Genomic DNA, 15760 nt, shown 5'->3' on the forward strand with positions numbered 1-15760 from the left:
CAAATACATACAATGTTTCAACCGCTGCATGGAAGGACAGTCCCACAACTGTCATTAATAGTCTATTTCTGACAGTTCCATGACATTCCCTCCATACAGCGGTTAAAACAGCTGTATGGAGTGAATGTCCCAGATCTATCAGAAATAGACTATTTATGACAGTTCTGGGACATTCACTGCATACAGCTGTTTTAACCGCTGTATGGAGGGAATGTCATGGAACTGTCAGAAATAGACTATTAATGACAGTTGTGGGACTGTCCTTCCATACAGCGGTTGAAACATTGTATGTATTTGTTTCCGTATGTATTTGTTTCCATAAATGGATCCATTTATGGAAACAAATACATACAATGTTTCAACCGCTGTATGGAAGGACAGTCCCACAACTGTCATTAATAGTCTATTTCTGACAGTTCCATGACATTCCCTCCATACAGCGGTTAAAACAGCTGTATGGAGTGAATGTCCCAGATCTGTCAGAAATAGACTATTTATGACAGTTCTGGGACATTCACTGCATACAGCTGTTTTAACCGCTGTATGGAGGGAATGTCATGGAACTGTCAGAAATAGACTATTAATGACAGTTGTGGGACTGTCCTTCCATACAGCGGTTGAAACATTGTATGTATTTGTTTCCATAAATGGATCCATTTATGGAAACAAATACATACAATGTTTCAACCGCTGCATGGAAGGACAGTCCCAGAACTGTCATTAATAGTCTATTTCTGACAGTTCCATGACATTCCCTCCATACAGCGGTTAAAACAGCTGTATGGAGTGAATGTCCCAGATCTGTCAGAAATAGACTATTTATGACAGTTCTGGGACATTCACTGCATACAGCTGTTTTAACCGCTGTATGGAGGGAATGTCATGGAACTGTCAGAAATAGACTATTAATGACAGTTGTGGGACTGTCCTTCCATACAGCGGTTGAAACATTGTATGTATTTGTTTCCATAAATGGATCCATTTATGGAAACAAATACATACAATGTTTCAACCGCTGCATGGAAGGACAGTCCCACAACTGTCATTAATAGTCTATTTCTGACAGTTCCATGACATTCCCTCCATACAGCGGTTAAAACAGCTGTATGGAGTGAATGTCCCAGATCTATCAGAAATAGACTATTTATGACAGTTCTGGGACATTCACTGCATACAGCTGTTTTAACCGCTGTATGGAGGGAATGTCATGGAACTGTCAGAAATAGACTATTAATGACAGTTGTGGGACTGTCCTTCCATACAGCGGTTGAAACATTGTATGTATTTGTTTCCGTATGTATTTGTTTCCATAAATGGATCCATTTATGGAAACAAATACATACAATGTTTCAACCGCTGTATGGAAGGACAGTCCCACAACTGTCATTAATAGTCTATTTCTGACAGTTCCATGACATTCCCTCCGTACAGCGGTTAAAACAGCTGTATGGAGTGAATGTCCCAGATCTGTCAGAAATAGACTATTTATGACAGTTCTGGGACATTCACTGCATACAGCTGTTTTAACCGCTGTATGGAGGGAATGTCATGGAACTGTCAGAAATAGACTATTAATGACAGTTGTGGGACTGTCCTTCCATACAGCGGTTGAAACATTGTATGTATTTGTTTCCATAAATGGATCCATTTATGGAAACAAATACATACAATGTTTCAACCGCTGCATGGAAGGACAGTCCCAGAACTGTCATTAATAGTCTATTTCTGACAGTTCCATGACATTCCCTCCATACAGCGGTTAAAACAGCTGTATGGAGTGAATGTCCCAGATCTGTCAGAAATAGACTATTTATGACAGTTCTGGGACATTCACTCCATACAGCGGTTTCCGGCAAAAAGTGTATGTGCAGAGTTCCTCTATTCTGCAGATACACTTAGAGGAGCTCTGCAGATACACTTAGAGGAGCTCTGCACATACACTTTTTGCCGGCTTGGAATTAATCTTATTTTCATCCTACTTCTTCTTCTTCTTCTTCTTCATCCTCATCCTCATCCTCAGAAGAAGAAGAGGATGAGGATGAGGATGAAGAAGAAGAAGAAGAAGAAGTAGGATGAAAATAAGAATAATTCCAAACCGGAAAAAAGTGTATGTGCAGAGCTCCTCTAAGTGTATCTGCAGAGCTCCTCTAAGTGTATCTGCAGAATAGAGGAACTCTGCACATACACTTTTTGCCGGAAACCGCTGTATGGAGTGAATGTCCCAGAACTGTCAGAAATAGACTATTTATGACAGTTCTGGGACATTCACTGCATACAGCTGTTTTAACCGCTGTATGGAGGGAATGTCATGGAACTGTCAGAAATAGACTATTAATGACAGTTGTGGGACTGTCCTTCCATACAGCGGTTGAAACATTGTATGTATTTGTTTCCATAAATGGATCCATTTATGAAAACAAATACATACAATGTTTCAACCGCTGCATGGAAGGACAGTCCCACAACTGTCATTAATAGTCTATTTCTGACAGTTCCATGACATTCCCTCCATACAGCGGTTAAAACAGCTGTATGGAGTGAATGTCCCAGATCTATCAGAAATAGACTATTTATGACAGTTCTGGGACATTCACTGCATACAGCTGTTTTAACCGCTGTATGGAGGGAATGTCATGGAACTGTCAGAAATAGACTATTAATGACAGTTGTGGGACTGTCCTTCCATACAGCGGTTGAAACATTGTATGTATTTGTTTCCGTATGTATTTGTTTCCATAAATGGATCCATTTATGGAAACAAATACATACAATGTTTCAACCGCTGTATGGAAGGACAGTCCCACAACTGTCATTAATAGTCTATTTCTGACAGTTCCATGACATTCCCTCCATACAGCGGTTAAAACAGCTGTATGGAGTGAATGTCCCAGATCTGTCAGAAATAGACTATTTATGACAGTTCTGGGACATTCACTGCATACAGCTGTTTTAACCGCTGTATGGAGGGAATGTCATGGAACTGTCAGAAATAGACTATTAATGACAGTTGTGGGACTGTCCTTCCATACAGCGGTTGAAACATTGTATGTATTTGTTTCCATAAATGGATCCATTTATGGAAACAAATACATACAATGTTTCAACCGCTGCATGGAAGGACAGTCCCAGAACTGTCATTAATAGTCTATTTCTGACAGTTCCATGACATTCCCTCCATACAGCGGTTAAAACAGCTGTATGGAGTGAATGTCCCAGATCTGTCAGAAATAGACTATTTATGACAGTTCTGGGACATTCACTGCATACAGCTGTTTTAACCGCTGTATGGAGGGAATGTCATGGAACTGTCAGAAATAGACTATTAATGACAGTTGTGGGACTGTCCTTCCATACAGCGGTTGAAACATTGTATGTATTTGTTTCCATAAATGGATCCATTTATGGAAACAAATACATACAATGTTTCAACCGCTGCATGGAAGGACAGTCCCACAACTGTCATTAATAGTCTATTTCTGACAGTTCCATGACATTCCCTCCATACAGCGGTTAAAACAGCTGTATGGAGTGAATGTCCCAGATCTATCAGAAATAGACTATTTATGACAGTTCTGGGACATTCACTGCATACAGCTGTTTTAACCGCTGTATGGAGGGAATGTCATGGAACTGTCAGAAATAGACTATTAATGACAGTTGTGGGACTGTCCTTCCATACAGCGGTTGAAACATTGTATGTATTTGTTTCCGTATGTATTTGTTTCCATAAATGGATCCATTTATGGAAACAAATACATACAATGTTTCAACCGCTGTATGGAAGGACAGTCCCACAACTGTCATTAATAGTCTATTTCTGACAGTTCCATGACATTCCCTCCGTACAGCGGTTAAAACAGCTGTATGGAGTGAATGTCCCAGATCTGTCAGAAATAGACTATTTATGACAGTTCTGGGACATTCACTGCATACAGCTGTTTTAACCGCTGTATGGAGGGAATGTCATGGAACTGTCAGAAATAGACTATTAATGACAGTTGTGGGACTGTCCTTCCATACAGCGGTTGAAACATTGTATGTATTTGTTTCCATAAATGGATCCATTTATGGAAACAAATACATACAATGTTTCAACCGCTGCATGGAAGGACAGTCCCAGAACTGTCATTAATAGTCTATTTCTGACAGTTCCATGACATTCCCTCCATACAGCGGTTAAAACAGCTGTATGGAGTGAATGTCCCAGATCTGTCAGAAATAGACTATTTATGACAGTTCTGGGACATTCACTGCATACAGCTGTTTTAACCGCTGTATGGAGGGAATGTCATGGAACTGTCAGAAATAGACTATTAATGACAGTTGTGGGACTGTCCTTCCATACAGCGGTTGAAACATTGTATGTATTTGTTTCCATAAATGGATCCATTTATGGAAACAAATACATACAATGTTTCAACCGCTGCATGGAAGGACAGTCCCAGAACTGTCATTAATAGTCTATTTCTGACAGTTCCATGACATTCCCTCCATACAGCGGTTAAAACAGCTGTATGGAGTGAATGTCCCAGATCTATCAGAAATAGACTATTTATGACAGTTCTGGGACATTCACTGCATACAGCTGTTTTAACCGCTGTATGGAGGGAATGTCATGGAACTGTCAGAAATAGACTATTAATGACAGTTGTGGGACTGTCCTTCCATACAGCGGTTGAAACATTGTATGTATTTGTTTCCGTATGTATTTGTTTCCATAAATGGATCCATTTATGGAAACAAATACATACAATGTTTCAACCGCTGTATGGAAGGACAGTCCCACAACTGTCATTAATAGTCTATTTCTGACAGTTCCATGACATTCCCTCCATACAGCGGTTAAAACAGCTGTATGGAGTGAATGTCCCAGATCTGTCAGAAATAGACTATTTATGACAGTTCTGGGACATTCACTGCATACAGCTGTTTTAACCGCTGTATGGAGGGAATGTCATGGAACTGTCAGAAATAGACTATTAATGACAGTTGTGGGACTGTCCTTCCATACAGCGGTTGAAACATTGTATGTATTTGTTTCCATAAATGGATCCATTTATGGAAACAAATACATACAATGTTTCAACCGCTGCATGGAAGGACAGTCCCAGAACTGTCATTAATAGTCTATTTCTGACAGTTCCATGACATTCCCTCCATACAGCGGTTAAAACAGCTGTATGGAGTGAATGTCCCAGATCTGTCAGAAATAGACTATTTATGACAGTTCTGGGACATTCACTGCATACAGCTGTTTTAACCGCTGTATGGAGGGAATGTCATGGAACTGTCAGAAATAGACTATTAATGACAGTTCTGGGACTGTCCTTCAATGCAGCGGTTGAAACATTGTATGTATTTGTTTCCATAAATGGATCCATTTATGGAAACAAATACATACAATGTTTCAACCGCTGCATGGAAGGACAGTCACAGAACTGTCATTAATAGTCTATTTCTGACAGTTCCATGACATTCCCTCCATACAGCGGTTGAAACCGCTGTATGGAGTGAATGTCCCAGAACTGTCAGAAATAGACAGAAACTGTCACAGAACTGTCCTTCTTCTCATCCTTCTCCTTCTTCTCATCCTTCTTCTCATCCTTCTTCTCATCCTTCTCCTTCTTCTCATCCTTCTCCTTCTTCTCATCCTTCTCCTTCTGCTCATCCTTCTTCTCATCCTTCTCCTTCTTCTCATCCTTCTCCTTCTCCTTCTTCTCATCCTTCTCCTTCTCCTTCTTCTCATCCTTCTTCTTCTGCTTCTCCTTCTCCTTCTTCTCATCCTTCTCCTTCTTCTCATCCTTCTCCTTCTTCTCATCCTTCTCCTTCTCCTTCTTCTCATCCTTCTCCTTCTCCTTCTCATCCTTCTCCTTCTTCTCATCCTTCTCCTTCTCCTTCTTCTCATCCTTTTTCTTCTCATCCTTCTCCTTCTCCTTCTTCTCATCCTTCTCCTTCTTCTCATCCTTCTCCTTCTTCTCATCCTTCTCCTTCTTCTCATCCTTCTCCTTCTTCTCATCATTCTCCTTCTTCTCATCCTTCTCCTTCTTCTCATCCTTCTTCTTCTCATCCTTCTCCTCCTTCTTCTCATCCTTCTTCTCATCCTTCTTCTTCTCATCCTTCTCCTTCTTCTCATCCTTCTCCTTCTCCTTCTTCTCATCCTTCTCCTTCTTCTCATCCTTCTCCTTCTTCTCATCCTTCTCCTTCTCCTTCTTCTCTTCCTTCTCCTTCTTATCATCCTTCTCCTTCTTCTCATCATTCTCCTTCTTCTCATCCTTCTCCTTCTTCTCATCCTTCTTCTTCTCATCCTTTTCCTTCTTCTCATCCTTCTTCTTCTCATCCTTCTCCTTCTTCTCATCCTTCTTCTTCTCATCCTTCTCTTTCTTCTCATCCTTCTCCTTCTCCTTCTTCTCATCCTTCTCCTTCTCCTTCTTCTCATCCTTCTCCTTCTTCTCATCCTTCTTCTTCTCATCCTTCTCCTTCTCATCCTTCTCCTTCTTCTCATCCTTCTCCTTCTCCTTCTTCTCATCCTTCTCCTTCTCCTTCTTCTCATCCTTCTCCTTCTCCTTCTCCTTCTTCTCATCCTTCTCCTTCTTCTCATCCTTCTCCTTCTTCTCATCCTTCTCCTTCTCCTTCTTCTCATCCTTCTCCTTCTCCTTCGTCTCATCCTTCTCCTTCTCCTTCTCCTTCCTCATCTCCAAGGGCATTTAAATTAAAGGTACAGTGTTCTGCACTAATTTAAAGGCTCTCTGAAGCCTAGAAACCCTTTAAATAAGTCATCTTCGTAGCGGAGAAATTCGCATCGAATCGAATTTCACACTGGAATTCGCCGAATCAGCCGAATCGAATTTTTCATTTCTTCGCTCATCTCTAGTCAGGATCAAAGCAGGGTCAGCAACGAGGCAGGAACACAGGATACCAGGTACAGGGGCTCATGGGAAACATTACACCAAGGCCCTGATCACAGGCCTAGTCATTCCTTAAATACACCTCCTGTAATCAGCCCCAGGTGTTGGCTGACTGCAGAAGTGAGCTTCTGGCTGCTGAGAGCACCCGCTGGTCAGCCCTGGTACTGCAGCCCACACGGCAGGTGAGTCCCACCACCAGTGCTGAGTCCATTTCTGACAGCAGCTGAGATGCTCATTAGACTATTGAATCAAGATATGGAAGAATGAGGTAATGACCTGGATCAAAATGATACACATATAATAATAATGTTGATATTTATTTTATGGTTTCTATATATATATATATATATATATATATATATACACACACACACACACTATATATACATACACATATATATATATATATATATATATATATATATATATATATATATATATATTTACAATGTTCAAATGTGTACACTACAAATTAAAGATGAACAAGTTAAAAAAAAAAATTCAAAGTGGTTGTATCATAAGAAAGCTTAAACAAACCTGGTCTGAAGAATAGGCCACCATGCGACCAATGATCTCTGCTTCACTTAAGTCGGGGTTTTCCTTCTGAAGTCGTTTGGCAACTTTGGTCCTTGCAGCAAGGAGAGCCATTAGTGTTGCTTCACTTGCAGTTCCCTAAGTGAAGAAATTAAATATCTGTTTTATTAGTAAACATAAGCATCTTATGACATTATAAAACCCCCGTGACATTTGATTGGCAAGTAAATTACTACGTGTACTAAACATATAATGTAATGCAATCCACACGATGCACTAGACTGTCTTTATAGTACTATCTCATGTTTACATTGTTTCTACAGGTAACCCTATAATAAGGCTTACCTGTAGGTACAGTAAATATCTCCTAAACGTGCACCGCTATTACTGTGTGTAGCAGCCGGTGACATCCCTGGCGCATGCACACTGTGCTCTCAATGGACAGCATGCTGTCCATTGAGAGAACTCTTAGATTGTAAGCTCCCAGGATCAGGGCCCTCCTAACCCTCTAGTATTGAACTATATTGTTTCTGTATTGTCTACTGTTACATTGTAAATTGTAAAGCTCTGAGCAAACTGTTGGCGCTATATAAATCTGGTATAATAATAACTGTGTCGCGGCCGTGACTCCCACATTGCAAATGCAAATTGCTGGAGCCCATAAAACCGAAAGGAAGACCGGGCGAAGATGGATTCCCTGTCACCGGTGACACAAGTCTGTGCATACTAGCACATTCTGACATGAGCCTGCGGGGAAGACCCATTTTATTGTGGTTTATTACCGCTTTAAAGTGTACTGTATCTATACCCAAGAATGAAAATGTAATATGTTTCCGCTTACTAGTCCGCCTGATGTGGAAGTGAGATTCATTTTTTTAAGCCTTTTTTTCCCTATTCCCATCGTGGAGTCCTGCCAGTAACACATCCTGTCCTTGGGTGACAATGCTTACTCTTGGCATTTCAATACAGTAGTCTCCTCCTCTTCATAACATGGGGGGGGTGTTTTCACAGAAGATAAGTGGAAAGAATGATAACATTGTCTGAGAGTACAGTGAACAGGAAGTTACAAGGACACTTTCTGGCAGAATCAAAAGATCTTTTTCTGTGCTTGGAAAAGATATACTTATAAAAATATGAACGCAAATTGCAGCCACCATAACTAAAGACTGGTAAGCTGCAATATACTACATGATTTCAGATACTGTACTTTTACTTCTTTGTCTGATGGCTGGTACCCTTTGTGGGAACTCGCTTCAAAGTGGTAGAGCTTTCCATTTAAAGCACACAGCGACTCGCTTCTTTAAGGGCCTTTTTTGCCCAATTTTATTTAAATGAAAGTTCAAAACATCAGAAGTTTCCCACACAGGGGTATCTATCATCCACATAAACAAAATTCAGCCTCCTGGCTCTCTCAGGTATACACAATCTTCCACTGGCCTTCCTCTTCAGGCTTACGTCTGTCTCCTGCAGACTCTTTCAAAAATGGCTCTCGCACACAGCTAGCCACTAGCACACAGCTACTCCCAAGCAGCTCCTTGCCGCTTTTGGCTTCCACCTCTCCTTGGTGGAGCCCTCCTGACTCCTGTCTTCCAGGTGGAGCCCTCCTGACTCCTGTCTGCCAGGGTGGAGCCCAGAACCCTGGTCCTGACTCTATGAAAAGGCCTGCACACACCTGTGCAATCAGTCTCCTGGCCATTCCCAAAACCTGGTCCCAGGATTGGAGATGTCATCCCTCCCAAATCGCTTTGAAATCTCCAGGCTCCAGATCCCAAAATGGACCTTACAAACAAAGGAGGAACGTGAAAAGCCACTTTCCTTTGTATCAAACACTTACCCTGGAGCCCCTCAACCTGCCTTGTTGAGAATCCTGGGTGACAGATCGCCACACTGTCACACCTTGTACTGAAAAGGTAAAAACCACAAAAAATATACACATGTATAGGGCAATCCAACAACTTTGCTATGTGAAAACTGTAAAATAAAAATTATCAGGTCACCAGTTCTAATGCAGATATCCTCAATTCAAGTAAATATCAGTGAATAGGCTGATCCTTCTCAAAATGTACCCACTGCCAAGTTGTTTCTTATGAGAGAAAAAATGTAGAAAAGAGAATGCTTGCCATGGACCCGTGTCACACTGAGCTGTCAGCAAGGGCAATCCAAAATTTGTTTCTTTCAGAAACCGCTTATTACTGGTCATTGTATGTGAAAATCCACCTATTTATTATAATTGTGACATTCAGAATAAATTTTTAAACAATTGCCACCAGAATAATGTTGATATTTATTTTATGGTTTCTATGCTTTTAGTACTTAAATAATTATTCTTACTTTTATGTGCTTGTAGGCATGTGCGATCTGTGTTATCTACTGTAGGTGGTGGTGCTCATCCTGAGTGGCACCACAAGTGGAGAGGAAGTCAGGGGAAACAGGGTTTCTCTATTGTTTCCTGGATCTTAGAAGCAGCTTTCCAGTTGACTATGCTGCACTCGGGTTACCCCTGGCGGCCATCTAGAGTCAGCATAGCCATTATAGATCCCTGCCCCTGGGTTTTGGCACACTTTTGCAAAGCAGGTAGTGTAGGGAGAGAGACCACGTCTGTGAGGGAAAGTGATTAGCAGAAAGGAGATCCAGTTCCAAATGAGAAGGGACACAATAGGGCTCTGCTATCCTTCAAGGAAACCTCCCCATTGGGACTGGACCGGCAGCACTCAGCCCTCTGAAACAGACCCTGTTGGCATACTGCCTCTTGCTGCATTTGAACAGAACTGTATTTTCCTAAGGGGCATTCAATCTGTGGCCCTCGGAGCACTCTGATGTAGTCCTCAACCTCAAACCAGGGAAGCACATGCCCGGGGTTAGCAACACGTTGATCATGATCTTGACTCTCCATCCCAGAGCATCAGAGTGCATCAAGCTGGCGCAGGCAGCGGAGGTTGCTGTGGAGAGAGCTGGAACCACATAAGACAATGCTTCCTCTGTAGCATTGGCTCCTGTCCCAGGTGGAGTGATACCAAGTTGGAAGAGGAAAATATGGCCAGTGTATTAAACACATACACTGTAATGGGCATATAAGCACCTGTAAAAGGGTTACAACTATTAGGCTTCTTTCACAGTGATCTGCGGGTGCAGTGCAATGAACCTATCGCTTTCCTGTGGGTCAGCTGCACTGAGCCATAGACTTCTATTATATCCTGTTGGCTTGGTGTGCTTTCAGAAAGTGCACCACACCCACAAGATATTAAAAGTCTATGGCAAAGTGCAGCTAACCAGCAGGAAAGCGGGTAAATCGCAGTGCATCAGTGTTAAAGCACCCTTATAGGGGGCTCAGGACAGTAAAGGTGTGTTTACATTTGCGGTTTGGGGAGCAATAAAACACCATAGATGAGATATGTTTTTACCAAACCCCCCAACCACTGGTGTAGCATCAGGGGTTGCAATGGCAACCCCACCCCATGCTCCAGGGGGCCCATGTGGCCTCCCTGTCACATTCTGTTTTACACTTGGACAAGAGGGGCAGCATGTACTGGAACCAATACTCTTCATTTTCCTTCTGCAACTGCTGAAAGCCAATTTCTCCTCCTCTCCCTCCCACCAGCATTCAAAGGCTGCAGGAGGAAAATGTTCATTATGCTATTCAAAATAAAAAATATAAAATTTTTAACCATTTCATTGTTGTCCACGACTGGTTACCAACTCACTTCAGTGATCCTAGCTCTTCAAAAGGTTTAGCACCCCTGCCCCAAGTGGTGCTCTCCCACTTGGGGTGTTTGTAATTTGGTATTCTCTTCAATACAAGTTCTATGTTTCTTTCATTCGGATTCTCTGTCTTTACTGCCAATGCACCACTCTGCACCTAACCGCATGCTAGCAATCCCTTTTTTCTTTGTTTTTTCCTTGGATCTTGTATATTGGATCTTGTTGAGAAAAAATATCAAATTTGACTTCAAGTAATTTTTTAATGATGTTGTAGGAAGCACTGATTGGAAACATTGATTTGTAAGGGAGGTACAATAGCAGTGATCTCTGGCAGTCTCATGTTACATCTCTCCAGGTTACGACTGTCTCCTCAAGCATGTTCTCCATTTCCAACTCCTGACCCATGTTCACCATCTTTGATCATTTCTTGTAGCATGCCTGCAGTCTCTGACAATTTGCTGTTAAAAGTCTGCAGACTGACATGTTTTTGTGCCAAAACATTCACTACATACAGTGCTCAGCTTAAATGGGTACACCTCAACAGATTTGTCAGAAAACCTTTATTTTCCTTTCAGAATCAACATTTCTATGGGAAACTACACTACAAAATACTTCCACAAATGTGGGCCATGGATTGCAAACACAATTTGTGAATTTGCACACACAAAATAGCATTTTTCTTAACAAATTAATTCTAGACCATGTTGCAAAAATGAAAGTCTTATGCAGGCCATAGATGGGTCGAAAATCGGCTGATTTTTCGGCCGAAAATAAAATCGGCCGATTTTCGGATCGTTAGTGGGCGATTTGGTCGGCCGTTTTTCGGTATTTTGGCCGTTTTTTTTTTTCGGTAAAGTTGGAAAAAAATCGGCCGATTTTGCCGATCGGCCGATTTTCGCGGCAATTAGTGGGCAAAATGGCCGATTTTTTACCGATAAAAAATCTGCGCATGAGCAGTGACCTGCAAGAGGAAGACAAAAAGAAGAAAAAGAAGAAGAGGAAGACGATGAAGAAGAGGATGAAGAAGAAGAAGAGGATGAAGAAGAAGAGGATGAGGATGATGAAGAAGAAGAGGATGAAGAAGAGGATGAGGGTGAAGAAGAGGAAGAAGAAGAAGAGGATGAGGATGAAGAAGAGGATGAGGATGAAGAAGAATAGGATGAGGATGCAGAAGAAGAAGAGGAGGATGAGGATGATGAAGAAGAAGAGGATGCGGATGAAGAAGAGGATGAGGATGATGAAGAAGAAGAGGATGAGGATGAAGAAGAGGATGAGGATGAAGAAGAAGAAGAAGAAGAAGAGGATGAGGATGAAGAAGAAGAAGAAGAAGAAGAAGAAGAGGATGAGGATGATGAAGAAGAAGAAGAGGATGAGGATGAAGAAGAAGAAGAAGAAGAAGTAGGATGAAAATAAGAAGAATTCCAGTCCAGCAAAAAGTGTCTCTGCAGAGAGCTCCGCTATTTCTGACAGTTCTCTGACAGTTCTTTCACATTTACAGCGGTTGAAACATTGTATCTATTTGTTTCCGAATAAAAACATCTGTATCCTAAATGGAAACAAATAGATACATTGTTGCAACTTCTATAAATGTCAAGGAACTGTCAGAGAACTGTCAAAGAAATAGCAGAGCTCTCTGCAGGGACACTTTTTGCCGGCTCTAGACGGGTAGAAAATCGGCCGATTTTTTTTACCATTGATGGTAACGTCGGCCACTTGAACAACCGATTTTTCGTTTTTTAAAAGAAAAATCTGCAGTTTTTCTCCCCATCTATGGCCTGCATTAGACAGCAAAATCCTAATTAACAAGAATTCAACTACAGGTGAGTCTAATTATTCATTAAACAGGTGTCCAGCAGACAGCTGATTATAAAAGGGCATTACTTCCCATTTCTTGCTATCAGCAATGGCACCTCATGGAAGAGAAATGTCACAAGGTCTGAGAAAGAAAATAATTTGTTTACACCAGAAAGGTGAAGGCTACAAGAAGATCAGCAAAGCTGTACTTATCAGTCAGAATACTGTAGCAAAAGTGATACAGAAATTTAACAAAGATGGAACTGGAACCATTTCACAGAGACATCCACAGAAATTAACACCTTGACAGGAGCATCTGCTGATGAGAAGGGTGAAAAAAATTTCCATGCAAGTTCACTGCAGGTAGCTGAAGAAGTAGAAAGCCAAACTGGGGTGATTGTTTTCCATGACACAATACAGTACACACTGCAGAGGAATGGGATGCATGGGTGTCATCCATGAAGTAAGCCTCTCCTAAAGCCCATGCACAAAAAAGCCTTCCTAGAATTTGCCAGAGCCCATGCTGAAAAAAGAAGACTACTGGGACTCTGTACTATGGAGTGATAACAAGATAAATGTTTTTGGAACTGATGGCTTCAAAACTGTATGGCGTTGCAAAGGTGATGAGTACAAAGAAAAATACATAGTGCCAACAGTGAAACATGGTGGTGACAGTGTCCTTCTGTAGGGCTGCATGAGTGCTGCTGGTGTTGGGGAGCTGCATTCCATTGATGGAATCATGAATTCACAAATGTACTGCTCTATATTGAAAGAGAAGATGCTACCATCACTCCGTGCCCTTGGTTATTATGCACTTTTCTAACATGACAATGATCAAAAACACACTGTTACATTTCTGAAGAAGAACAGGGTGAAAGGGATTCAGTGGCCAAGTATGTCTCCTGATCTGAACCCAGTCGAACACCTACTGCATGGGGAATTCTGAAGAGACAAGTTGAGCATCACTCTCCATCCAGCATCCAAGCTCTGAAAGAGGATGTTCTTGAAGAATGTAAAAAGAATGATGCAATATGTCGCCAGCTTGTTCATTCCACACCTAGAAGACTTGGTACTGTCCTTACAAATCATAGAGGTAATAGAAAAAAAAAACTAGATGGAGTAGTTTTTGTTATGGGATGTATTCATTTTTTTCATCAATAATTTGAGTAAAACTGAAGATTTTGTATTCTAATGTATATTATTAACCTTACTTTCATGTAATGAGCTAAACAAATGTCCTTTTGAAAACTTTGATTAAAATCTTACTTTTCAAAAGGGGCGTACTCATGCTGAACACTGTATAATGTGCAGCCCTTTGGTGGCTTTCAGGGGCTGCCCTTGAGGCCTCCTATGTTATAAAAGTTGACCACTACTGGGCTACGGCATCGGTTAGGTGTTTATTCACATCTGTGTCCCAGCTGGGTCATTTCCCCTCATTTTAGGTGGGGACAGACTTCCATTGCTGTCCAGGTCTACCTTCCATAGTGACAAATCTACCCAATGAGGCCACAGACAGAAATAAAAACCTGAAAAAAAAACATTTTTGGACTAATGCATCAAATCTAAAATCTCTTTTTTGGTTAAATAAATGGCAGCCTTCTTTTGTGTGTTTAATGTGAGGCTGTGTGCTGGTTTGAGGGCCAGTTCACACTAAATGTATTTCCATGTGCGTTTCCCACACAGCATGGAAATGTGCTGCCCTTTGCAGATTCACACAGATACCATTATTTCTTAATGACACCCCATGCATCTAGCAAATGTGGGTGTGTTCATGGCCACAAAAATGCGTGGTACAGCAGTACCATGTGGTTTGGTATGGTAGGATTTTAAAAAACGTGCCTGACCTACTTTTTGCATGCGTTTGTCAGCCCATACCACAAAATACACATGCACCTGTATGTTGTGAACAGGTCCTGAAGGATCCAGTGGGTAGAGATTTTTTTTTAAATTCTATGTCATAGAAAGAGAAACATTTTAACTCTTCCCTGCTCTATCCACAACTAAGAAAAAAATATATATTTTTCCACAATTTAGGTTTTAAAGCTCATGAAGCATGTTATTTGACTACCATTTGTATCACTTGGTATATAGCACCCTTGAACGTTAGTGTTAGGTGAGGCTGTTAGGCCATCACTCTTAGGGGCAATGCACACTGGCTTAACCTCCCTAGAGGTCTGATTATGTCCATATTTCTGTGCTCAAAGCGGTACATTTTTTTTACATGGAAATATGTATTTTTTTTATTGTAGGCTGTAATTTTTAGGAATAACTCACTGAAATCTGTCCGAACAAGAGTCTAGTAAACATCCCGGGTATGATAAAATTTGAAACACGAAATCATAAATTATAATTTAATAAATAATCATAAAAAATAATATAATTATACATTTAATTCAATAATATAATCAAACCAAAAACACTGAAATTTGAAATAGAGCGCCAAGTTCGCACATCACTGAGCAAAGTCGCAAAATCGTTTTCAGTGTCTGATGATGAATTTCCCCCACGAATCATTATCACTCAATTCTGCAAGTGGTTCTGATTTACTATCGCTGTTCTCTAGCCGGTCTAAAACCGATTTTGACCTAAAGGGACACTTTTTGGACGCCATGGACTTTTCTCAGTTTCCAGGCAGAAAGAACAGTAAAAATGCAGGCAGGGGACAGGACAAAGCACTCGGGACACAATGTATGTGAAATGGTTTGATACAGGAATGTTATACTATGTGATTTTAGTGTATTTAGTGAATGTCACTTTTTGTCATTTTCAAATTTCCCGCCAGTTCCATCCGGACGCTCGCAGGGGACAGAACCCAGAAGACAGATGTC

The 15760-nt window shown here is 41.0% G+C and overlaps 1 protein-coding gene across 2 annotated transcripts in view; it reads right to left on the minus strand.

Annotated features, from left to right (window-relative positions):
* The window catches only part of DDC (dopa decarboxylase), a 217630-nt gene that overhangs the window by 118785 nt on the left and 83085 nt on the right, over positions 1-15760 (minus strand). For both annotated transcript variants that reach the window (XM_089654936.1, XM_089654937.1), the window contains exon 5: positions 7443-7577. In XM_089654936.1, coding sequence (XP_089511062.1) covers positions 7443-7577 — 135 coding nt within the window. The remainder of the gene's footprint in view (positions 1-7442; positions 7578-15760) is intronic.

The sequence above is a fragment of the Staurois parvus genome, unplaced genomic scaffold, assembly GCF_062004578.1.
Source record: "Staurois parvus isolate SC_StPar_1 unplaced genomic scaffold, SC_StPar_1.0 ptg000814l, whole genome shotgun sequence".
NCBI classification, from domain to species: Eukaryota; Metazoa; Chordata; class Amphibia; order Anura; family Ranidae; genus Staurois; species Staurois parvus.